This window comes from Drosophila teissieri, chromosome X (genome assembly GCF_016746235.2).
Source record: "Drosophila teissieri strain GT53w chromosome X, Prin_Dtei_1.1, whole genome shotgun sequence".
NCBI classification, from domain to species: domain Eukaryota; kingdom Metazoa; phylum Arthropoda; class Insecta; order Diptera; family Drosophilidae; genus Drosophila; species Drosophila teissieri.
In genome coordinates, this window is record NC_053034.1 from 19019199 (window position 1) to 19044812 (window position 25614).

Genomic DNA, 25614 nt, shown 5'->3' on the forward strand with positions numbered 1-25614 from the left:
CTGACTTAGTTTTAATTAACGTTGGCAGTGGAGCTACCCCCAATTGAAATATGTGCCAATGGAATCGGGCTATTAGGTCAAGTGATTTCAATCGATTGGTGCCGGACAGCAATCGATGTGGCCACATTTCAGTCACATCGATAGTATCGCATAAACATCGACTCGGTGGGCCAGCTCTAGCAATTTGTCTGCAACTTCTAATTCGCTGCGGGTATTTTTTTTGTGTTTGTTGTTACATATAATCCGATCAACTTCGATCGCCCGCTTGGCAAATCAGTGTCTTGCTGTTCCGATTGGTGAGCTTTGGCCAATTCTCGGCGAGCGTCAGTAAATCGTTCGATTTTGCTTCAGTCCGCCCGTACTTTCGCGTTTTCCTTGGCTCTTTCTTAATTTTTTTTGGTCCGTTTTCGTTTCGTTTTCGTTTTCCACTTGGAATCGCGAGGGGATGAAGGCGGGGAGCAGGAGCGGAGACTCCCGACCGAGTGCATCCCCCATGTGTGTGCGTGTGTGAGTGCGGTGGTGCTGCCAATGCAATTGTAACTGAGCGCGCTCATAAAAATCAAAAGTATATTTAGATATACATGTATATATAATAATCGGATACGTTTTCTCATTGCCCCCCCTGTCGGTGTGTGCGTGTGTATTTAAATCAGTAATACAGTGTGCGTGTGACTAGCGCGCTGAGTTTTGTTGTTGAGTGCGAGAGAGAGGGAGCGCGAGCGAGACAGCAGCCGGAGCAACAGAGAGGCAAACAGGAACTGCAGCAAGAAAAACAAAAACATTCTGTGGCAACAGCAGCAGCGATGACTTCCAGTCGCTGCACTGGCAAAGCGGTAAGTTTCCGACTGCAATATTAGACTAAGCTATGATTCGCGATTCGGTTCCTTGCATGTGTATTTATGTAAGTACACACACACACCCGCACGCGCCCCCAACACACGCACTTGTGTGTATCGCTGACGTCGGCTATTACAGCGCTGTTAGCTGCTAACAGCACAATGACGGCCATTCGCATAGGTCCGCGCCAAAGTTATCGGAGTGCCCCACTCGGGGGACGGTAAATCGTGAGTGAAAAGTTTAAAATACAGACAGTAGATGCTCTCTCAGCCCCTAATAAGTGTATATTAAAGTGATCCGAGGCGAAGGTGAGTTGCATTTTTATACCCTCTTCCAGTGCTTTTTCATGACACATTCACCCACGGACCTACACCCGCGAACACCAAAACACCACGCACATGCGCAGAGCAGTCACCCACACCGATACAACACCAATGCAATGCAAAAATGTCGCGCTCTAGTGTGCGCTCTTTATTTTTGTTTTTAGTTTCGCTCCATTCTGCCTTCTGTATTCATCGGGTGCATTTATTGTTATCGGTTTCTCTTCCAGCAAAGTCGGTAATCGCTGCGTGTGCCTTGATTTGAAAACGGTAAACAATCAATATTTTGTATTTCAAGCTGATTTTTGTGTTCGTTAATGAATGAGGGAGCATTTACGCAATTGTTTTGTGATTTTTCCGCTGTACACTAAAAGGTTCTCTTTGTGGTTTCGCCATCTCCCTCACTCTTTCTCGCTGACCGGTGGCCCACCACACAGCCACTCACACACACACACACACACCATTGCGCGCACACATACACATTAACAGTTGGCCGCCATTGCTCTGCTGCGCAGCTTTTACAGTGTTGCATTCTGCCGAGCAGTGTTGTTGCTGCCGTTGAAGCTTTTTCGGCCCTTGTTTTGTGCCCCCCGTTCGTTTTGTACAGATGTTTCTGCTATTCTGTTATCGCCATTCGTTCTATGCGATACTTAGACTATCGGTTTTAGGCTTTCCTATTGGTACCATCGGTTGCTTGTTTATATCATTTCTTGACCGGCAGACTATGCGATGGAAATCAGGAAAAAACCAATGTCAAAACAAAGCACCACTTACATATTTCAAAATTATTTAATTGTACATTATTGAAATTCCACATTGGCCAAATCTTCTAAAACCAAATCATATCATTAATAGCTTAAACAAGCTTATAAGCTAGTTTTAATTAAAAGTATTTCCTACCATACCGACGTTTATATACCCTTTCCGTTTATTTAATGAAGTTGGAATTAGTTGAATTACTAAATTTGTATATTAATATTGAGGACAAGTTGTAATAAAATGTCATAAATGCTTCCAGATTAACCAATCTACCGCTCCCAAACCCTTGTCTTCGGTTTTTAATGTTACAAGTTTTTTCGGTTGAGGAACATTTTTTATTTTTCAAACTTCATCATTCCGTCTAAAATGCCTCTCCATTTATGAATTTAAAGGTATTATTAATTTAATACATTTAATATCATTTGTCAAAGTTTCGCTCGCTGTCATCTTTATTCAAAGAGATCGTCATGAGTTTCGAAAGGTGTAAGGGACGGAAGTGCAATAAAAGCTTATCGTGTAATGACACGCGTTTAAAGATTAAAACAACGTTACAAATCGTGCCATTTGCCAAGCAAGCCAACTTGGTAACGGCTAGATGGTGCAATTTTGAACCTTTTTTTTATACACTTTGGAATGCCCTGAAACTTTAAATAATTTATTTTCCAATAAGCTTGCCATAAATATAACGGAATTTTGAAAAATCCGTTTAGTTTAGTTTGGTTGAGATACAAATTATTTGTTGTCAAAAGTGCATTCCTGCAATCTGCCCTATAACGTATAGCCATCCAGTACTATCAGTACATCCCATTTATAAAGCCCATCAGCTTGGAAGGGGTGCTGATTTCTTGGGCTTAGCTGTTGCGCTATTTACCCTCGCCTGCCTTTCGCAATCGTAATCCCTGCATAGGCAAACGATGCGGACTCGGATTCCCGGATTCCGAATGTGACTGGCACCGCCGAGAGACGGAGACGGAGACAGCGACATCGGTAGCATCGCGACGCTGACCGTACCCCGTACCGTGCCCGCCTTGCAGCTTTGCTGTTTTGTTCGATGTTTGATACTCGCTCGGCGATGCGATCGGATCGTATCATATCGTGGGGGATCGTGTGGGATCGGATCGCTCGCGTGCCGTTTCGTATCGTATCGTTTCGTCTCGCTTCGCTTTCGTAAGTCGGCGGTCCGGGGCTCCGTGCACTTGACTCGCTCCGCTTTGCGCTTTTTGCTCATTTCGATTTTGCCAAGCGACGTGTGCGGAACTGAACTGAACCGAACTGAATTGATAGGCGGTTCGGCAAATTCGCTTTGTACTTTCGTTTCTTGTGCTGTTCTGTGTGCCGTGCGCCCCGAGTCAAAATCGAGTCAAAATCAAGTCAAGTCAAAATAGGAATTCGTGTGTTTTTTTTTTTCTCTGTTGTTTGTTATTTGCGTACTAAGAAATTAGCGTTCTAGCAAAAGCGATCTGTGATTTTTTGTTCTGTTCTATTCTGTTCTGTTTACCTCTGGCTTATAACGATCCAACACAAATAAGAAATTACAAGTAGTAAATCGCGTGATAAAGTCGCCAGAAATCTGTGGTCGGGCGCTCTGCACACTGCTTGCACACAGCGCGGCGCCTGCACTGCTTGCATTCCGGAGCAATGGCTCAGTCGACGGCCACGGCGCCGCTCTACGCCGGCTACAAACCCCTGATCAGCTCGGTAACCACGGATCCGGATCTGGACTTGGCCCCCTCCCTGCGTACGTATGGTATTTAGTGCAGATGCCCGCCAGATTTTTGCCATTTCACCCACGTTGCACTCCATTTGTGCTGACTGGGTTGTTTGGGGTCTCTTAGTTTTCTGTTCGGTCTGGGCTGTGTGCTCCACCATTTCCTCCTGCGCCATGCAATCGCTTGATTAGCAGTTATTCTTTGGCTCATTAACACAGTTACGATAGTACAGAGTGGGCAGTGTGGGGAGTAGAGTTCCTATTCTTGGGCATCCACTCTCTCTTTTCCTGCGTTTTCTCTTGGGGATTACACGCAGCATTGCCATTTACGTCGTTTGTTTACGCCCCGCTCATCTTGGCGTCATTATCGCCATCCACTACTCGTCATCATCGTCATCGGCATTCGCTTTGTTTGTTTTTATTTTCAAGTGTATTCTGGCATTTTGCTATTTTTGCTATTTTTGTGAATTTCCTTCCCGCCGACTTGCGGCACATTGTTATTGTTCTTACGACTGCTAGTTTTCAAGTTTTCTGGCTTTTGCTATATGCAACACCACGTAGTCGTCGTCCGTCGGTCGCCTTCATTTTCTATCATTTAATTTTTCTCGTTTTTCTTTGGGGAACCGGAAAAATACCCCAGAACACAGCACACACGACAACGGCACCGAGGAAGCGCTGTGATTTGGTCATTTTTTCACTTGCTATCCGTATCACCTGACCGCTTTGCACAAGCCACCCCATTCCCACCCCATTCGCTTTTCACCCCCCTCACCGCCCCTCCGGCGGCCTTGAGGGTCCGTTATTTATAATTCCTGTTTGTTTGTTTGGTGGGGCCCAGCGAATAGCACCTTACGGATCAGAAGCTGCCTACGGCTTCAGTTTCAGTTCAGTGCCCTACCGAACTTCGGATATCGGGAGTCACTTTACGCCACTTCCAGCCACATGACATTGTGTTCCATGGCGATGGAGCCTAGGCTCGGGTGCTTAGGGCCCAATCCCTGGTGAGCCCAGTGCAGCACATGGCACTGAAACCGAAAGTTGGGGCTTATCTGTGCCTACGACGCTGAAAAGTGAACCCCACACATCAGGGTGCCTCCATACTAAATAGCTAACTACAGAATACTCCTACCTGAATTGGGATTGGGAATTCAATTATGTGCACCCATCAATTGGTAGAAATGTCATTGCAATCAAATGTTTTAATGGTTTAACAAGAATGTCATAAACAATGCTTACTTTAATGTTCAGTCTGCAAAGTTAATTCATATGAGTTATTGTCTACGAATGTCAAAATCAAAGAGCTCTTTGTTATTATGCTATTGTTTTTGTTGCTTTCAGAAATTTTGGCTATTCAAAGTGAATTATAAACTGTTTAATGAGGGGCGGAAAGTTGTAATATCGAGACTAGACATAGCTATAGTCTAGTATGGTCTAGTACATTGCTGGCGAAATGCTCCACCCTACTATACTCGTAGTAAAAATGAAAGCGAAGTGGTCACGAGTCCCATTGGAGCGAATCGCGAAACGCAATTAGAAGCCGGGTCAGGTGGTCTGATCGGTATTATGGGGTTGCGCCCACTTATAACCCTTTTGCGATCAAGTCAAACGTCTTTGGGCAGGTTATAATTGGTTTGTAGCTGAAATCACAGTTGTTGAATGATGAAAACTTCAGTGCGCAAATTGCCGTTGAGCAAAGTGCGAAATTTGCCAACGATACATGGTAACTACAGAATATATCGTCTTCCGATGTCTATAATTCTTAAATGCGTAGAAACTATTTACCTAATTAGCACATTTTGCAAACGAAGTGATTGGGACTAGGGATAAGGACTTAAAGGCTTACTCCTATTCAGAACCAAAAACGATGAAGAGTTTTGCAGAGTTGCGCGGTAGAATATTTATAAATTGTGTAAACTTGAATAGCTCTCATACCGAGGGCTCACTGTTCAGCCATCTCTCTGAAGCGTAGATCATCACAGAAAAATCCGCAATCTTGCAACTTATGATACGAAACGTAGTGGGGGCCACAAGGCTCTGATGTCACACAATGATATCAAAATGGTTCCGTAAAAGGGGATGTAATGGCTCAATGCCGACTGAGTCAGAGGCTAGAAATCGAGTGGCAACAGTGGTTTCTTTTCGCCAGTGAGGTGGAAAGTTTTGCAGTTGCCGTTCGACGGACCCAATTTAGCATCCACCCACGCAGCATCAGCATTGGCATCGCCACCAGCACTCGCAATTCACGTGAACACATGCCGTGCATCGTAAATTGCCACCTGGAGGAGCGATAAAAGGCGCTTGTTTGGGGAGGTGTATTGTTGTGAGCGATGGTGGAGGCGTTTATGAACTCCGCCGCTATCCAAATATGGCAGTGATCTATGGCTCCAGCCCACTGATAACCGACCAGGCGACGATAATCGGCATTAAACACTGCCATCATTTGCCGATGGACTCTGCGCCCTTAGCTCCTCCATTTGATTCAGTCGCCGTTCTATTCTGCAATGTGCCATTATCAGTCTTATCAGGCCCTGTCCGGCCGGACTTTCATGCCGCTGACAATGTTGTTATTGCTGTTCAGCGTTATTTTCGGTGGTTCCGATAGGGCGACAGCTGGGCGAGATTATCAACCAGTCGGTGGGAGATTGTACCGCTTGGGTCCGCATGGTCGCATTCGCCATTTCTGCACTGCTCCATTTCTCCGATTGCGTCGCTGATCTTGGGGATGAGTCAGTCAACCTATGACGCTCCACTTGTTGGAATGTCCACGAGACAGACACCATGCGCGGACTTTACTTACCCCTAAGATGGTTTGCACTTAAAATGTAATAGCAATGTTTTTGTTGAACAATGATACATTACATATAGGTCTAATATAGATAAAAGCAAAACAGCTCCGATAACAGCTTGATATTCTTAGCCTTTTATCTATTTGACAGTCATAAAATATGAGCTAATGACGAATCTTAGATTCCCCGTTCCCAAACAGGGAAATACATGTTAGTCTTGACACTTTCTGATTGCAAACATCCTTCTTTAAAATTTAATCAGATGAATTACTTCCATTTTGATAGCGATTTGTTTGTGGCTTGTACTTAAAATAGTTTGTAGCAGATAGAGATGATTGCATCCAATTTACCCAATAGATTATACATACGTGCTTAGCACTTTAAGTGCAAGTGTGTTTGAGAGAGATTAGGCGCCTGTTAACTTAGTTTAATACCACTTCGTGGCAATATTTTGAAACTTATCTGTGGAGTCGGATGTAGGCTAGGTGGTGCCAGATGCCGACCATGTGCATAATCACTATCTTATATCAATTGGTAATCTAAGATCCCCTTGATGCGATGCCAGGATGTTTATTTGTACATAGATATATTAAAATGTGAAATTTCCACTTCTTTTAATGTTTTGAGTTCTTTAAAGATTACTTTTGGAGATTTTGGATTATACTTGGAGAAGCAAATGTGTGGCACATATCACTAGAAAACTAAACTCCATTATGTTTGTGCATTGAATTGAATATATATTCGCGATTAAGCGAGCGATAAACAGGAAGACAATTTTCCCACTCTATTTCAAATGGTATTAATGTTCCCTGCAAAAGTGTATTTCAGAAATACAGTGCATCTGTGTTTTCAATATAGGATATTTAAGACCATTGTTAGACCATCATATGCCTTTTACCAAAAGACAAATTTCTAAGAAAGGTTTAGAAAAATGAAATGACGCAGTATTCTCATCAATTGCACTGCGAACTAATAGGTGTGGCTCTTAAATAGAAATGAAATTTTTATGTCGGCTAAATTCCGACAAAAACTAGACTGGAACTGAATACGGGAACAGGTTTTTACTCTGCCTATTCGCCTCGTTGATAAGGGAGTGCAGTGCAGATGAGCTGCACCTGACGATCCACGTCCCGAATGCGTGATCATCTAACCCAATCGGATCTGTTTTCGCCACTCTCGACCTTGGGCTGGCCTGGCCATGTGGTCCAGTTTGGGAAGCGGCTCTCCGATGGCTTCAGAGCAGATCGGATCGATTGCCTCCGTGAGCCAATGACGCACGTCTCAGCTGAGCGATTGATCTGTCCAGTCGGATGGTCGGGGGATGTCAGTCCAGCTAGCCAGCCTGCCAGCCAGCAATTGCGCCGGGAAACCTTGTGCTCGGAACACGTGAGGTCCGAGTTAAGGGTAAGACTTGTGGGGTGAACTTTGCATTCCGCCTGGCAATATCAATTCCGCCAGGAAGCGCAACAGCACTGTGTGCAAACAATTTAACGGTCGTACGTTCTCGTTGTAGGTGCAGTAGCCAATACGAATGTGCGCAACTGTCACTGCTGATTCTCAGATGCAGTAGAACATCGATAACGTGGACTGTCGAACAGAAATTGTGCCAATGAAATGCAAGTGATGGTAGTGGTAGTTTTTGAATCACGACTTTTCTAAGTTTTCTAGTATTATCTAGATCGGGAATTACTTGCGTAAACCTAAAGTGTTTTCACTTATCTCTATAGTAAACTAAGTTTATATGTATTATGCAAATTTTGGGATTTTTTTGTTCTGTTTTTTTGAATAGTAACAACATTGTGCCATGCTCAAGGTAAACACAAAATTTAAGTATTCTGGTTAATTCAAATCCACGTTTTCAAAAACGGGTTCAGTTAGAGGAATCTGACTGTAGCTGCGCAGTTAGGCAATGATCATCGAATCACTTCTTCTTTCTGAATTGGAAACCCAGTCGTCGTCGTTGTTACAGTTACATTCCGTGCCTTTAGCTCTATTAGCTATATGCTATATGCCATATGCCATATGCTATTAGCTATTTGCCATTTGCCATTAGCGCCGGCGTCGACGACGTATTTCTCTGCCCGCCGACGATCGGCGTTCTCGGAAATCGGCACTAGGTTTTCAGTGTTTGAGCGTTCAGCGCAGTGTCTGCTTCACCTTTTGCGATTCGTTGTGTTCTCGCCGGCTCCTCGACGGATCCAAGCTTCCTCCGTCCTCGCCAGTCGATCCAGGTAACAATTCGACGCATAATCGCACACATTCCACAAATTATTGGCCACCATAAACGCTATCAACTCGTCCAGTTCCCACAACGCCATGAGGCTTGCGTCCCCTGTCAGTAATACTAGTCTATGATATCCATTGCCAGTGAGATTTCAGCGGAACTCGTTTTTGCTTGTGTCCCATTGATCTTGGCCGATTCGGCACTAATAAACATCGAACCAGCAACACCTCTCGGCTAACACCAAGTGTTGTATATCCCAAAGTCAACAAAGACCCGTTCAAGTGCAAGAGCAGGCGCCTTTTAACAAATTTTAAAATTCTGTAGACCACATTTTTCTTTAAACGTTCTTAAAAATACATGCCCACAATTATAAGTGCGAACATGATAAAAACCACATTGAAAGATTGATTCAAATCCTATGAGACTATATTATATATATTAATTTGTTTAAAGGGACTCCTTAAAACATTTAGGTGAGAGTTTCGAAGAAGGATATAATTATTTTGTAGTGCAAAAGTAATATTTACGTTTACAATTTACAACTAAGAGTGTGGCAAGTAAAGTAATCATTTATGATACAGAATATTGATGTATCATAAATAGAAAGGCTTAACATGTGGCTAATTTTATGATTATCGTTGGAAAAGTGTGGTTTTCAAAAAAAGTGTTTACAAATTAGCATTGCTTTGCTATTCTTTCGCTCATATCTGTACAAATGAACCGATCACACTACGCGAACGTGGTGAATGTGTTTGAGAACCGCGAGAGTGAGATTTTTGGGAGATAGTGACGCAGATCCGTGTGTGGCTTTCCATCCCAAAAGACTGGCGGCTTGTGAGGTATTGTGGTTAGAGTGTTGGGTCGCGATAAAGCGGTAACGGTGGCTGTAATTTCTGTCTCATCTTTATCATCTTCACGGTCCCAGTGGTAAATTTCCATCGGAGGTCCCCTGGTTTGCAAGCCGATTTCACCAAACCCTTGGTTGTAATTTTTGCCATAGTATTGCTGATAGTCTGGGGCAATAATTAACCGCGGGTCCAAATAAAAATACTCTATACGGCGATAAGTAGACCCATAAATAATCACCTTGCTAATGAGCGCATTTGAATTCCATTTGTAGCTTGTGTGTGCGTGGTTTTCGTTTTTTCTCCCCCCCCTGTTCTTTGTAGATCATCCAGATCAAAGATACTTTATATTTGAAAGTAACTGGGAATTTGGCAATAATTCCAGGTAGTACCGCTATAATCGGCTGAGCTGGCAACCCTGATGCCATCGAACTGCACCGAGCACCAAACTATCGATAACGAACTGTGTGAGAAGTAGTCGATTCAATTCGATTGGACTCGATACGATTCGTCAGCTGTTTTCACTGGTTTCTTTCCGTTTCGTTTTGTTTTTAGTGTTTGCTTCCTTCGTTCGTTTATTATTTGTGCTAATTCCGCTCTCTCCCTCGCTCTCCACTTCTCACACTGAGAAAGAGCGACGCCCACGCAGCACGCACGTTTTGTGTTCCTCCTCCTTCTCCTTCCGTGTGTGTTTCTGTTTCGCTTTAGTTTCACTTTCATTCGTCTTCGATCGTCAAGTGCAAAGAAGTCAAATATTAGCCGACCCATCCGCCACAACACAAACACAAACACATGTGTGCACATGCATACATTCATATTTGTATCTACCCACATTTAGTTTTGGTGCGGATTGTCGCTACTTCGTAGGTACCCGCTCCATTTTCGACACATCCTTGAGTTTTTCGATCTCTAATCCAGATCCTACCGAATCCCAAATATTGTTGGTTTGCATCTGAGAGCCGCAGCACGCATCTTCGTAAATCACATCATCATTCCATTCGACAATTTAACAACCCAGTAAAACAGCACATTTATGTTCAAATACTCCACTAATTTCATGTCTTGCCACGCTACAACAACAACAACCACACACAGCAGCAGCAGAAGGAACAGCTGATCAGCCCCAAAAATCTCAGAGAGAAGGAGAAGCGAAAGGAGCATTATCAGAAGCCCAACGGACAAAAACAAATCCTAACCAGATACTTTCAGCCAGCACCAGCAGCTCAATCGACGACCACGACGAGGATCAAGTAGGAACATTGCCATTGCCCCTGCTGTCCATCAATAGAAGGACACCTACCCTGCTCCCCCGCCCCGTTCCACCACCATCGACCCGATTCACATCGTCCTACAACGACGACCTGTGCACGTGCAGCAACTGCGCGTACTCCAGTTTCTCATCCTCCTCCTCCTCCGCCTCGTCCACATCCTCGTCATCCACGAGCGCAACAGCAGCAGGTACAGCATTAGCATCAGCAGCCGCATCCGCCGTTGCCAAGAAGCTAGCACGCTCCGTGACCGCCACCAGCATCATGGACATGCCGTACAACACCTCGCCGTCGCTACGCGTGCGCACCACCTCGCTGAATCAGCTGAAGAAGACCGCCGACCTGGCCATCGAGAATGAGCTGCACGTCTGCCCGTCGGTAATGTCCGAGGAGCTGCGCAAGCTGCTGCCGCCCACCTCAGAGACCGTGATGACCAAACCCTTCCCCATTCGCGGCGAACGCACCATCGCCGACTGCACCACGCCACATGTGATCGCCATGGTTGGCCTGCCGGCGCGCGGCAAGACCTTCATTTCCAAGAAGCTGGCGCGCTACCTCAACTGGATCGGTATCTCCACGCGTGTATTCAATCTGGGCGAGTACAGGCGTCATGCGACCACCGCGTACAAGTCGCACGAGTTCTTCCGCGCCGACAACGAGGAGGCGATGGCCATTCGCAACCGGTGCGCCAATCAGGCGCTGCACGACTCCTGCGATTGGCTGCTGAGCGGCCAGGGCAGCATCGCCGTGTTCGATGCGACCAACTCCACGCGCGACCGTCGTCAGCTGATCCACGACATTGTGGTGAAGCAGCATGGCTTCCGGCTGTTCTTTGTGGAGTCCATTTGCGACGATCCGCAGATTATCGAGCAGAACATTCTGGAGGTCAAGGTCAGCTCTCCGGATTATCTAAACATGAACACGGAGCTGGTGGTGCGGGACTTCCTGCAGCGCATCGAGCACTACGAGGAGCGCTACCAGCCCATTGACGAGGTCACGGAGTCGCACCTCAGCTTCATGAAGGTATACAACGCCGGCAAGAAGGTGGTCGTCTACAATAACGAGGGCCACGTGGAGTCGCGCATTGTCTACTACCTGATGAACATCCACATCACGCCGCGCACCATCTACCTGACGCGTCACGGCGAGAGCGAGTACAACCTGAGCGGCCTCATCGGCGGCGATTCGAACCTGAGCGCCCGTGGCCACCAGTATGCCAATGCATTGTCCACGTTCATCGCCCAGCAGCAGATCGACGGTCTGCGCGTGTGGACGTCGTGGATGAAGCGGGCCATTCAGACGGTGGCCGACGTGAAGGCGCCGCAGGAGCGCTGGAAGGCGTTAAACGAGATCGATGCCGGCCATTGCGAGGAAATGACTTACGAGCAAATCAAGGAGAAGTTCCCCGAGGAGTTCAAGGCGCGCGATGTGAACAAGTTCGCGTACCGCTATCCGCGCGGCGAGAGCTACGAGGACCTTGTGGCTCGACTGGAGCCGGTCATCATGGAGCTGGAGCGACAGGGCAATGTGCTGGTTGTGTCGCACCAGGCGGTGCTGCGCTGCCTCTTTGCCTACTTCCTGGACAAGTCCGCCGACGAGCTGCCCTACCTGTACGTGCCGCTGCACACGGTCATTAAGCTGACGCCGGTGGCCTACGGCTGCAAGGTGGAGCACATCAAGTTGCCCATCGACGCGGTGGACACGCACCGTCCCAAGCCCAAGATCCCCGGCGACGTCAGCGAGCCAGGACTGGATGGCCTCAGCGGCGAGCTGGTGGCACCCGATGGCGTCGGCAAGGTGCTCATTGTGGGCGACGATGTGGCGACGGCCACGAACGGCAATGGCGGGCGCGTCGACGTCCAGGCGCACCAATGACGCCGTCGCCTGCACCCCGTGCATCCACATCCACCTCCGAAATCCAAGACAATCTAAGCACGGCTGCTGGAACGGCTACGGCTGCCCCACCCTCCAAGACACTTGCCCGCCCCTAATCCCAGAACAGATCCCGCACTAATTCTTCCCCCAGCGCAACCCGGACAGCCCAACCGCGACGAACAAAGACACGGACGTGGTCATGCGAGGGCAACACTGACAACTGCTCCTGCTCCAAGGATGTGGTGGCATCTCTACTTAACGTGGCGCCGGAGGTCTGCGCATGAAATTGTGATTGATCCATTGTGCTGTTTTATTATGTACTTTAATGAACGATTAAATATTTTTAAAATTTTCTAGAACATCTACTTTGATAAAAGCAAAATACAGACTTAAATACCTACCTAGACTTACACATTGCACATTTTCTCCTGCGAATGAAGAAGTCCTGCTTGATTCAGTGTGATTAGTAACTCCTGGCTTCACATGCAGGCGGTTGGCATCCTACATGCTGAGTGCTCTAGCCACTAAAAAATAATTAATTCTAACTCTGTATACTTAAATGTGCTCTAATCTAATACGTTGTCTATTTTTTATACCAGTTTTGAGCGAATTTTGTAGCTAAGCGAGAGGATAAACTCACGGATTCCATTTGCCAACTCTGTTTAACTGAAACCACTTGCACAAAACACTTTTTAGCCTATGTATATGTTGCTCGTAAATGTATGTGTGGATGAAATATTGTAACTACATAAATACTATATCAAATAACCAACAATAAATACAATTTATCAAAAGAACCCATGCTAAGATGCAAACTGTTTCATTGCTGTCAGAAGAAAAGTTTCATATAGATAGAAGAAAAGTAATAAGGGGGTAAACTATTATACATATATTAAAAAAATAAATAAATTTCCTCTAAACTTAGTCGATAAATTATTATTTTAAATAATTAAACTATAATGTTAAAATACAAATTTTACACCATTTACAATCGGACAAATGCCTCTAACCGTGTCGTTTGTACTTATTTCATTAGAATATAAATGAGGATATCTTAACCAATAAATTGCATACCATAACAACTCGAATGAAAAAAAATTAATTGCATAGGGCCCGATTTATATGAAATATGAGCTTTGTACACTACTGTACTGCACGTTACAATTTATCGAAATCGGGCTCCTTGCACTATCAGATTTGATGACTTAAGTCGTCATTCTAAGTTTTCTGTTATGGCCATGTTATTGGTAAATTCGTTTAAAATACTAAAAGGAACCAGACTCCGATAAAAAATCTGGCAGTGAAACTGAGTTCGTAATAGCTGTCAAAGGATATATCGGCTCAAACTAAAATTTAGTCACCTGCTGGCGGAAGTTAGACGTTTACGTTAAATAGAATATTGCTCTGGGAACTGAAGTGTCACGCATTTTCTTACTCTCCATTCAATTGGCTTTCAGCTGCCGGGAAGTGTATTGTGGTGTGTCCTCATCCTCGTCTGCTAGGATTACCTATATCACGGAGTGACTACGCACCTGCAATTCCAGGAGACACCGCAGGTCCAGGACAACCTTGAACTGGCCACCATGCCGCGCTTTCGCAACGAGGCGCCCGAGCAGTCGCACTACAGCGATGGCGACGTGGTCTGGGTGAAGATCCACAACACCGAGATCTGGTGGCCCGGCGAAGTGACCTCGACGCAGGACTTTCGGTTCGTCAACTCCACGCGGCCACCGTTCGCAGTTGTGGCGTTTTTCAACGAGAAAACCTTGTGAGTGTGCCCATTCCCACTGGGGAATCTGCTGGTTCTAATCCAACCATCTTCGTTTTACTTCATTGTCCACAGCGAGCACGTTAGGTCCCCGAAACTGATTTACCCCTTCCAATGCGACCACAAGGAGGAGTTCATCAAGCGCGGCAAAAGTAAGTACAGCCTTCTTTGTTTTTGGCGATGGGAGCAGCTCATTCTGAAACAAAATTGCGCAGTGTAGGCGGCCCTACAACCTGCATGCCTCGTTTCAACTTTCTACTAGAAAGTTTCTAGCTTTTTTTGTTTTCGAGGTCTCGACATTCATACGGACGGACAGACAGACAGACGGACAAGGGGCGGAATCGCTTTATTACTGCACTAGTAAAGTAATGCTTTACAGGTTCTGGTATACCAGTATCTTATATATTATATGTGGGAATAATTATTTAGTAACTTGCATTATCGGACTTTTGATAAAATAGCCAGTATTTACTTACAAACATAACCTAAAAAGCTTTTTTTTTTTATTAAAATGTTGAAGATTATTGTAGTGGCTGTTAATGGATCACTATTAACTACATACAGCTATTATTCAAAAAACAATTTGTTTGTAGTGGTTCAACCTAAAAAGCAAAACAGGAAGGTGAATTATAGAACATATTGAAAATGAATTTAAACAAAAGGTAATGGGTTATAATCATGGGTCAACCGCAAACAAAGATTCCGACTAGTTTATTTTTAACAAATTTTACCATTACCAAAAAGAATTTTAGTAGGTGCCCTATCAATGTCCCTTAATCTTGAGAATATTCGATATTCGGTAACTCTCTGGTACTAGAAATCCCCAAAACTACCCATTAAAGGATAAGGCCCTTGATATAAAACTTGTGGTCAACCTATGATACCTGCCACTAATCCGCTGCCATCCAAATCGTCTTTCCTTGCAGAGAAGGCCGAAGGAATGCACATGGCCGACAAGTTCTCAGACGACGTGTTGATCGCCGAATCGCGCTTCGCTCGCGCCCATCACTCTTCGACTTCGTCGGTGGCGGAGGCCACCATCGCGCCCGCCGCCCGCCCGGACAGCCTCATCAAGGCCTGCCTTTCGAGCAACAGCAGCAGCAGCAGCAGCGGCGGCGTGCAAAACAGCAATGTCCGCAGCAGCGCAGTGCCTTCGGCAGCGGGTCGAGTAAGTAGCTCGGCATCGCTCCATGCCAATGATAAAGCCGTATTCCGACAGCAGGAGCCCACGTTCCGCATCATGGACATCGGGGGCGGCGCCACACCTCCGCCCCGTGACCGTGCCTTCGAGTGCAACATGTGCAGCTTTCGCACAAACAGCATGAGCGTCCTGCTCATCCACCGTCGCAACCACCTGGAGTCGAGCAGCAGTTTTAGCAGCTTCAGCAGCAGCAGCACCACCAACACGGCCACCAGCACGGGCAACAAGAAATACGTTTCTCTATACGACCCTGTGCCCAAGACGCGAGCGTCGCGTCGTGCCCACACCACCAGCGTGCACGATGTGAACGGCCGCAGGAGCCGGGACAACGGAGTGCGCTGCAGCTCGCGCCACGTGTCCATCGTGATCGATGCTCCGCTGACAAGCGAGGAGCAGGAGAAAGTAAAGAACATAGTTGACCAAACGCTGGCCAGCATCGAGCTCGTGGTGGGCCCCAAAGCTGGCAGCTCCACGGGCTCCGCTTCAGCGTCTGCCTCCAACCGAAAGAGCTCCTCCTCGTCGTCGCAGGTGCCTGCTGCGGAGAACACGCGACGCAGCAATGCGAACTCGCGGGATCCGCGTAGCCAGCGCTCCAACCAACTGCGAGCCACTATGCCCGCTCCCCAGTCGCCACCAGCGAAGCAACGCCGACTCACACGCTCCATGAGCCGGCGCCAGCGAGGTGCCTCTCCAGTTGCCGTGTCTCCGGAGATTCTTCCGCCACCCGTGCAGGTGAACTCGCGTCGTGGTGCAGGCAGACGCTGCACACTGGCTGCCGCCACCAGTGAGCCAGTTAATCCGCCCAGAAGGGGCAATCTCTTGCGGAAAACGATGACGACAGCGCCGCCAACCACCGTCGAGAAATCGCCTCGAAGCGCAGGTCGGCGCAAGCAACCGCTCTCTAGGACTAGGACGACCGTAACTGGTGATGCGCACATTTCTCCGGCGCTCCTTATATCGCCTTCAATCAAGCGTGCGGCAGGTGACATCGATGAAGCGGAAAAACAGGTGGCGGAGCCCAATCTGCCAATCAGTCCATCGCCAGAGCCGATGCCAATGGCTGACCACGAGCAGCCGAATCAGAATCTCCAGCATTCACAGAGCAGCATAGACGCATCCAAGCAGCTGCAGCTAAGTCTAATGGCGGAGTGGGGCGACGACGAAACGGACGAGTCGATGGAGGAGCCTCCGCAGCCGGTTGAGAACGATACCAGAATCGTAGAATCGCCGCCGGCGGCAGAGCAACATGCAGACGAGGAGGAGCAGGAGCAGGAGCAGGAACAGGAGCAGGAGAAGACTGACGGCGTTGCTGCCAAGAAGCGCATACGCAACATACCAAAGAAGGATCGCCGCGACGTGGTCGTGCAGGAATTCCACGTGCAGGACTGCCAGCCAGATGCCGATGAGCCGGAGGTGGACGAGCCGATTATAATTCAGGATAGCGATGCCAGCTCCAACGGCAGCGTCGTTTTCGTGGAAGACGAGCCGCGGCAGCGCGGCCGGGGAGTTTATCCGCAATCCAATGGCAATGTCAATGTCAACGATAAGGCCACGTCGTCGTTGAAAGCCAGCATCATCCCGTCCTGCTTTGACTTTGAAGAGGAGGACGATGTGCAGCAGCAGGAGGGTCAGAATGGTTTGAGCTATAGGCGCCGCACGAATACCAATCGTCATGATATTAACGGCAAAGGACACGCTGAGGAGGACGTAATTGCGAGGAATGAGGAACCTGTGGCTGAACGCGAACTTGATGACAACGTGTCCTACGACGACCTCTTCAAGGGCTTTGAAGACGTCCAGGAACCGGCAGCCGAGGAAGGCATTCGGACCCTGGAGGAGGCGCCTCGTGAGCCAGAAGTGGAGCCCGAACCTTTGCAGCAGGTAGAAGCGGATGCAGTGGAGCCCGAGGAAACAATTCCCGAGGACGGAGCAGAGGGCGAGGCCGGAGATCACATCGGCCTGCCCATAAAGGAGCGTCAAAAGCGCATCTTTAAGTCGCGAAACAAATCTACAATGGCATGTTCTCAAGACGAAGATCTGCTGCCAGCCTCCATGACTTCCACGTTGCCAAGTGCCCACGAAGAGGAGGTGACTGCACCCAGGACTTATAGTCCTCCCCACGAGGCGAATTGCGTCGGCACGCTGCTTTCCAACGGGGAAAAGAGCAGGAGGCTCAGCGCCAACAACAGCAACACAAATAGCAGCGAAGGAGTGCTGGGTGACAGCACAAGAAAGAAGCGCCGCTACAAATCCAAGACTGAATCATCCCGTCGCCCGTCACAACGCTCCATGCCGCTGATACGTCGGCAGACTCCCTCGCCCGAGCACGAGGAGCTTAGCAACCACAGCAACAGTAGCAGCAGCAACTCGAGCAGCAATAGCCACCTCATGTCCAGCTCAAGCTCCAGCTCGGACTCACACGGCATCGGAACACTGTCCCCGGAACCGAGCTCCAGCAATAGCTGCTCCATAGCCTCCAACATTGCAGTGATCTCGGCCGAAGAGGCGCGCGAGTTGCAGCGGTCGGCCTCGGGCGCCGGACTCATCCACGCCGCCATTGTTGACGCCACGCAGCCGGTGCAGCGTGGTGGCGTGCTCATCCTGGAGGACATTAGGCTGCCGAATTTGTATGAACCCTCTAGCCAGCAGTCATCGGACAGCAACGGCAGCCGCCAGACGAACTCACGCCCGCCTGATGAGGACGACGAACAGTCGCAGGACACGGCAGATCAGCCGGAAACAAACGATGAAGATCAGGAGGAGAGCCAGGACGTGGAGCATATGCTTGATGACGCAGAACCAATGGAGCAGGAGGCGGAAGAGGACGTGCAGCAGGAGAACGAGAAGGAGCAGGAGCACGAACCGGACCAAAAGTCGGAGGAAAAGCCAGAGTCCGAGGCAGACAACGACTTGGACCCCTGGTCTTCGATCCGCGATGTCCGCTTCCTGCCGCAGTCCCGCGAGGTGCTGCTCAAAAAGCGCGAACAGGAGCTGTTGCGCCAGTACGAGGCCGACCTGGTCAGTGGTCGTAGTGCAGAGAAGTGTCGCCAGGCACGCGCGCGCTGGAGCCGAACCATGCCATCCCCCGAAGAGGCGGACGCGAACGAGTCAGATTTGGAAGGCACGCCGCTGGCCGCGTCGCCAACCGAGGAGCAACAACAGGGCGGTGGACAGGAGGAGCATGAGGCCGGTTCCGAAGGCGAACAGCCAGCACTGGCTGCGGATGAAGAAGCAGCAGACGACAGGGGCTTCCAGATGGCAATGGACATGGATATTGAACTGGAAGCTGTGGAGTTGGTGATGCCGGCCTCATTGTTCCTCACCTCGCGCCCCCGTCCTGCCAGCCACCCGCAAGTCACTCCACTGGCGTCCACCCAGTCCGCAATAGGCCTCAATCGGCCCACCAGGCACTTAAGCTGCGCCCGAGCTCTTAGCGATGCGGACGTGGCTAAGGCCCACCAGCAGCTGGTGGATCTTCGCGAGCAGCAGCGCCTCCGCTTTACCCCGCCATCGCCGCCTGTGGTCCTGACTCCTCCTGCAACACTGCTGCAGGCCAGTGGCCCGAGAAGGCAGCGTCGCCGCTCGAAGAACGCTCCTAGTGACCACGTGGAGAGCAGTTCCCGCAGCGAAGGCGGCGAGGAATCCTCAAGTGATGCCAAGGATGGCCAGGATAGTCCCGAGAACGTAAGTTATTCCATGCTGCAAGTGCAAATGTGTTCATAACCACACACTACTCAATTTTAACCTCTTTTAAATGTGAATACATGTACTAACGCTAAGAATATGTTTTTTTTAATCCTTTTTGTTTTGTTTTCTTGCGAGTCAGAGAGAGAAAACGACAAAAAGGATGACACTTAATTATAGTCAAATATTGTAAAGTAAATAATCCATGAACGTATCTTAGTTATCAAATTCTTAAAAGAAAATACAGTCATTTTAAAGGAAAGAGGAAAGAACGAATGCTTAACCTTAAATCTTAACCAATTTGTCTCTTTTCCAATCATCTTTCGCCCATTGATATTTGTAGAATAGTTTTATCGTATATGGAGTATCAGTCCACCAAATTGAACCACCCATTTCTTGTTTCCACTTGCAGCCGCCACAACTGTGCGCTGGACGCATCTGCGCGGTGATGACTCGACCGATCCCGGGCTACAGCCACACCTTCATGCTGTGCTCACTGAATAACAACAACTTTACGCCGCTGAACAACGTGGCGCTGTACCTGGACAACGAAAAGAACCACCTGGTGCCGGTGCCGCGGGAGGCACTGCTGGAGCCGCCGCGCCTGGCAGACGGCCATCCGCTGTCCGCCGTATTTGCAGACATTGACTTTCTGGGCGGAGAGGCGGTGGCCCAGGTAGTGGAGCCATCGGAGACGGAGATGGAGACTGAGCTGGAACTCGACCAGGATCAGGTGTCGCCGCGCCAACTGTCGCCGCAAATGCTGCTAAGCGAGGCCCATAATGAGAACGATAACGAGAACGATGTTGAGGCTGTGGACGCGATGGGCATAATGACACCACTCAGCCAGGTGGCCGAGGGAGGCGCAATGCCTGCCGGCAGCTACGTAAACGAGGAGGAGGAACTGTCTCTGCACGAGGAACAACTGCAGGCCAATGTACTGCAGCTGAACGTCAACGGGTACCACTTGCAGCTGGATCCCTCGGTGCTCTTCAGCATGGCCGAGCAGCCGGACACTTGCATCGAGGTGAACGTCTCGGATGCGGGGTCCAGCACGTCTGCTGTCGGTGGCACCATGAGAGCCGTGCTTCACGCTCGCGACATCCTACAGGCGGCCGAGGTATACCTGCAAGAGCGCGACCTGCAGCTGGTCAACGTGGAGGATATGACGCTGGACGACGCGGAGGCCGATGCGTCATCCGCCGACCTGGCTGTGCCCGCCACGGATCTCCTTTCCCAGGCGCTGGCCGGCAGCCAGGTCGTGGACGACTCGGACTTCGTGAACGCAGCCAACGCTGGCGTTGGCCTGCTTCACATCGACACTCGCACCGGCGCTGGCCTACTGCATGTGGGCAACGACGAGCCAGGCAGCGTGGTGTTCATTTCGCACCCCATGCCTCCGCAGACCGTCCACCTTACGCCGCCAATCACGGCGCGCACCAACGAGACCAACGCACTGCTCGACCAGACGCCCATCATGTCCACGCTGGAGAATCCCAGCGGCATGCAGCTGCGCCGCGTGTCGCCGCTGGTCGAGGGCAACCTGGAAGACAGCCTGGCCGTGATCGGGGTGACAAACGGCAGTGGCGTGCCCACCTCTCTAGAACTGCCCATCACCGTTACCAATCCGGCCATCGCATCGCGGATGGGGGCGCCCGTCGCCGACATGCTGCAGTTTGCTCCTTTCCAGTAGGAGGAGGAGGAGCCCAGTCCAAGAGCAGTTCAATTCGCTTTATTTTTTTTTTTTACACCTAAGGAGTTTCTGTTAGGGTTTAGAAGATGCAGCGCATGCATTTTATTTTGAGCGGCTGGCACGGATGCCCCTGCCTCTTTGTTAGTTCAATTGACACGAAAATGGACGACGACATTGCGCCACGGCCAATGTAAATATTAAGTTGCTTAATTAACCTAAGTTAGATTCTTAACTTCACCTATCCCTTGCATTGCAAATGTACGGTAGCGATAGTGGAGTCCCATTCGCACGTAAGAGATGTAATAACCATAGCATACACCCGAACAGAACGGAACAGACCAGGATAAGCTCGATCGCGAATCGATGCCCGGCACCAAAGCAACAACATACGACACCCAACAGAATAGGCCACACAGCGTACCACACAGTACACTCCTGTGGGCAGGGAGCACACTTATATTAAGCGTAGATGACCGTAGATGACCATACCACGTGTGTAAGATACGCCAGTCTCTAAGCTAATGAATGTCTAAAGAGATCCGCGGAGGAGGCGGGCAGACCGAGCTGCCCAGCTGGGGCAGCTATTTGAATAAATGCAACATGTGCAACAGAGGACTTTGATTAATTCCGACGGAGCCACTTCAGCAGCACTCTCACTCAAATTCATGCCGATGATGTCCATCATCCGCATAATTGACATTCTCAGAAACACTCAAATTAAGAATTTATGAAGAGGGATATACGTATTGAGGCAGGAAATGGAAGCTAAACAAAGAAATATCTTGCAACATATTTCATATTTATATTTTAACCAAGCGAACCAAAACAATTCTATTTTATTTTCAAAACTACACATAAAGAATCTAACGATTTGCCCCAACGATTTTACTTTAATGCAAAAATCCATGTTTACTAAAAACTTATCAAAACGGATACCCTTTATTCAAAATAACTAAACCACATCTACACAATTTTACTTTTGTCAACAAATAATCTAAACGTTTAACAAGTATTAACTATAGCTTACAAGAATCGGAGGACTTCTAAACGTCTGAATATGTATACACTTCATATTTTTATTTTTGTAAACCCAAACCCCCACAATTTTTTTGTTCAGCTGCGTGCATTATAAATATATTTTGCATTCCTTTTTGTTTGGAAACTGCAATTAAAATGCGATTTCGGTTTTTAGTTTGGTTTCCTTTATTGAGTTTTAACAATTGCATGATGATTTTGCATTACAATTCGCTTAATAATTATTAATAACAATTGCTTTCATTTCATAGCATTTGTGTTTTTTCTCTCTTGGTTTGAATAAGTTTTACTTGCGTTCTGTTTAGAATAAAATTATTGTAACCGTTTACACTCAACTTTCCACTAGTCTGGCTTCTATTTCACACGTTTTGCCTCAAATTTGACAAAATTGCTGATTTAAGTGGGTCGGCAGCACGCTGCACTTTACTTACTCACTTAACTCAAGGGTCTAAACAAATTAGGGAATTAGTAATCAATAAATAATTAAGATTATCCTTCTGCGTACGAATCATATAAACAATAATAACTCAAGGTTTGGCTGGATGGCGACAAAAATACTTTACTGCCGCAAGTAAAATTGGCAATTTAACGAATTTTAACGCTTGCAAGTTGGGCCTAAGCAAATTAAATAATATACCTAGGTATTCGAACATAAAAATACTTTAGGTAGTGTTAGCTCTATAGAAATTTTGTTGTTGTTTTTGGGGCGAGTAGTGCTTGCACAATTTGTAAAAGGTTAAACGTAGGAAATGTTCGGCAAAGTTTAGTGAGTGTTGTTGCTGTTGTGGTTGTTGCTGCTATATATTTTTGGTTTGGGCGAGTGTTTAATTGCTGTTGTTCATACTGCATCATCCTCCCTCTGCGCAATATTCCTGGCATAGTTCTCTGCTTGTTCTCATCGGTTGCTACAGTTTATGCGGGTGGTCCGTGATCCGTCGTCTACAGCTTGGCGCAGATCTCGTTCGTGAACTCGGAGCACTTGGCGCGGCCGCCCAGATCGCCGGTGAGGTACTTGCCCTCCTTGATGGTCTCGAAGGCGGCACGCTCGATTTTGTCGGCGTACGTGTTGAGCTCCATGTGGCGCAGCATCATCACCGCCGACAGCAGCAGGGCAGTGGGATTGGCCAGATCCTTGCCGGCAATATCGGGGGCGGTTCCGTGCACGGACTCGAACAGGGCACCGTTCAGGCCCATGTTGCCGGAGGGCGTCAGACCGAGGCCGCCAACCAAACCGGCGCACATGTCAGACAGAATATCACCATACAGATTGGGCATGACCTAGAGTTGGAGACGGCATTAGCTAAGCGCCGATACTAAACTATGGCGACTGGGAAATTCCACTCACCAGCACGTCGTATTTTCCGGGGTTCTGGACCATGTTCAGGCACACCGTATCCAGATACTTCTCCTCGAACTGAATTTCGGGGAACTTCTGGGCCATGTCGCGGACACAGCGCAGGAAGAGACCGTCGGACATGCGCCTGTGGGAAGGGAAGATGAGTTGCGTTTCTGAAAATGAGTGGTAGTAGTGGCCCACTTACATAATGTTCGCCTTGTGCACGACGGTAACCTTCTTGCGGTTGTTGTTCTTGGCATACTGGAAGGCGTACTCGGCCACACGCTTGGAGGCCTCCTCGGTGATCAGCTTGATGCTCTGGACGACACCGTCGACGATCTCGTGCTCGATGCCAGAGTACTCGCCCTCGGTGTTCTCACGGATGGTGACCACGTCCACATCGTCGTACAGCGTCTTGTAGCCCTCGAGACTGCGGCAGGGACGCACGTTGGCGTACAGGTTGAACTCCTTACGCAGGGCCAGATTCAGCGACCGATGGCCCTTGCCAACGGGCGTCATCAGAGGACCCTTCAGGCCGATCTTGTTCGTGTTCACGGAGTCAATGGCGGCCTGCGGGATGCCGAACTTTCCGTCGGGACCCTGTTTACATGTCACACAAATGAGCAGGATAGGTACAATTAATGGGTTGCGTTAGGCGGACGAGTGCATAAGTGGAACTTTAATGTTCTGACTATCTTTTATATTTATTTTAATTTAAATTTCTTTCAATGATGGAAAATTTTAATGTTATTTTTTGTTTAAATAATATAAAAATAAATACAACTAGCCATTGTTTAATATATTAGTTATTTTTAAGGTCTTCAACGAAGTAAATCAATTTTTGGGTAAAAACATTTTCGAAAGTAGTGTATGCATTCGAATCGATTGATTTTGCAAACTAAACTCAATTGCACTGCATTTACATCGAATTTATGGAAATGGAATGCTGGCAAATACTGGTTGCAGTTCAAATTTACCGCCCCAGACGACCGTAGTTGCCACCTGTTGTCAAACGGCCATGCGCTCCGAAGCCGATGGCGCTCAACTTGGATTTGAAATGGCAGGCTGAACTTGTAATACCGCTTGGCGGAATTACGACACTTACCCGAACGGGGGTAACGTCCACGGCCTCCCACTCGATGGGCACATTGGCGGCGGTGAAGATCTTCTGCACGGCCGCGGAGATCTCGGGTCCGATGCCATCGCCAGGGATGAGGGTGACTTTCTTGGTGCCGGAGGAGTAGGACCGGCTGGCGGCGGGAGTCGCGTTGACCTGGAAAAGAGCGAAACCATAGGCGGGTTGAGTGGGTTACAGAAATGGTGGCGAGAAAACGCATAGATGGCCAGCAGCATCTAGCGGGATTACATAAGTGCCCATGCCAAACAACAATTCCGTCCGCTTCCCCCCGCGCCAAACAGTTCGTCGCGTTGAGGTTAGAGTGCATAAATGATTCCCACGGCGCTGATAAGGCCACAAATCAGGGCCCAATCTCGGTAACTGCTTTTTTTCCGCCTCTCGAGTAGGGGGTGCGATTCTCGAGGGGCTGAACCACCCGCCCTGCCCACCGTTATCGATATCTCGGCCACGCAACGAGGGAGCGAGAGAGAGAGTGTTATGTAAAGTGAATGCGAATTCTAATGCTGTGCTCGTTTCGTTTTCGCCGGACGGGCAGCTGATGTCCTGGCGGAGCAGGGGGTGAACCCCATTGCGGATCCCGAATGGTTCCGTTGCTGCCGCTGCTGTTATGGAACCAACCTGGCTCACTGCTGGCGTCGCAGTCGCCGCCGGAGCATCACGCGCTGCAATCAAACCAAGTTGATTGAGCTGCAAGTGTTTTGCGTAATGTGTTGTTGTCGTTGGGAATCGCAGATCAGTGGATCGGTGGGTTGGTTAGCGATGGAGTTGGAGGGCAGGAGCGTCGGACGAGAAACAAAATCGCAATGTTAGTGGTTGTTGGCCAGTACTTTTTGGCCAGCACGTAATCAACTGCTGTCCTGCGGAATTGGTTTGGTCGCTGTATAGAGAGGGGGACGCGACGCGGGGGCGGGTCAAGTCGCTTAAGTCTACACGGGTCTTACAATTTTCTGTATGAATCTAGCAGCCATTGCGTTGGATCGGTTTTTGCACTGATTCCTGCCGTATATTATATAGAAAAAAGTCTGTCTTTTTAGTCTGCGCCCGCCGTAGTCGCCACCTTGCGGAAAACTGGCGAATCTGCGGCCTATCGGTCGATAGGCATGCGGGGGCAGCGGCGTTGCCACCTAGACTGCGCTT

The 25614-nt window shown here is 48.5% G+C and overlaps 3 protein-coding genes across 9 annotated transcripts; 2 read left to right on the plus strand and 1 right to left on the minus strand.

Moving 5' to 3' along the window:
• The first annotated feature begins 133 nt into the window (after positions 1-133).
• On the plus strand, positions 134-21580 carry LOC122623904. 3 transcript variants are annotated; one of them, XM_043803276.1, is made up of 6 exons: positions 134-833; positions 14080-14390; positions 14466-14542; positions 15317-15558; positions 15610-19275; positions 19688-21580. In XM_043803276.1, exons 2-6 carry the CDS (start codon positions 14206-14208, stop codon positions 20966-20968), a joined length of 5451 nt encoding a protein of 1816 aa, XP_043659211.1. In that variant the 5' UTR covers positions 134-833; positions 14080-14205; the 3' UTR covers positions 20969-21580. The 3 variants fall into 3 exon arrangements, with proteins under 3 accessions (XP_043659211.1, XP_043659212.1, XP_043659210.1); XM_043803277.1 differs by having other exon boundaries at positions 15613-19275; XM_043803275.1 differs by having other exon boundaries at positions 15317-19275.
• On the plus strand, positions 3094-13431 carry LOC122623905 (6-phosphofructo-2-kinase/fructose-2,6-bisphosphatase 1). 4 transcript variants are annotated; one of them, XM_043803278.1, is made up of 2 exons: positions 3094-3654; positions 10575-13431. In XM_043803278.1, the coding sequence occupies exons 1-2, from the start codon at positions 3555-3557 to the stop codon at positions 12620-12622; spliced, it is 2148 nt and encodes a 715-aa protein (XP_043659213.1). In that variant the 5' UTR covers positions 3094-3554; the 3' UTR covers positions 12623-13431. The 4 variants fall into 4 exon arrangements, with proteins under 4 accessions (XP_043659213.1, XP_043659214.1, XP_043659215.1 ...); XM_043803279.1 differs by having other exon boundaries at positions 3096-3654; positions 10578-13431; XM_043803280.1 differs by lacking the exon at positions 3094-3654 and adding an exon at positions 8490-8641.
• A 573-nt stretch (positions 21581-22153) lies between the features above and the next one.
• On the minus strand, positions 22154-25568 carry LOC122623906 (probable isocitrate dehydrogenase [NAD] subunit alpha, mitochondrial). 2 transcript variants are annotated; one of them, XM_043803282.1, is made up of 6 exons: positions 25419-25480; positions 25096-25164; positions 24445-24612; positions 23545-23939; positions 23349-23484; positions 22154-23281 (listed from the first exon to the last, which is right to left on the minus strand). In XM_043803282.1, exons 1-6 carry the CDS (start codon positions 25443-25445, stop codon positions 22943-22945), a joined length of 1134 nt encoding a protein of 377 aa, XP_043659217.1. In that variant the 5' UTR covers positions 25446-25480; the 3' UTR covers positions 22154-22942. The 2 variants fall into 2 exon arrangements, with proteins under 2 accessions (XP_043659217.1, XP_043659218.1); XM_043803283.1 differs by lacking the exon at positions 25096-25164 and having other exon boundaries at positions 25419-25568.
• Positions 25569-25614: the final 46 nt, after the last annotated feature.

Coding starts and splice junctions, on each gene's coding strand:
- LOC122623905 (XM_043803278.1), top strand. CDS start 3,555: ATGGCTCAGTCGACGGCCACGGCGCCGCTCTACGCCGGCTACAAACCC. Junction 3,655..10,574: donor GGACTTGGCCCCCTCCCTGC/GTACGTATGGTA, acceptor AACCACACACAG/CAGCAGCAGAAGGAACAGCT.
- LOC122623904 (XM_043803275.1), top strand. CDS start 14,206: ATGCCGCGCTTTCGCAACGAGGCGCCCGAGCAGTCGCACTACAGCGAT. Junction 14,391..14,465: donor TTTTTCAACGAGAAAACCTT/GTGAGTGTGCCC, acceptor CATTGTCCACAG/CGAGCACGTTAGGTCCCCGA. Junction 14,543..15,316: donor GTTCATCAAGCGCGGCAAAA/GTAAGTACAGCC, acceptor CTTTCCTTGCAG/AGAAGGCCGAAGGAATGCAC.
- LOC122623906 (XM_043803282.1), bottom strand. CDS start 25,445: ATGGCTGCTAGATTCATACAGAAAATT. Junction 24,613..25,095: donor CGACGCCAGCAGTGAGCCAG/GTTGGTTCCATA, acceptor GCTCTTTTCCAG/GTCAACGCGACTCCCGCCGC. Junction 23,940..24,444: donor TGGACGTTACCCCCGTTCGG/GTAAGTGTCGTA, acceptor ACATGTAAACAG/GGTCCCGACGGAAAGTTCGG.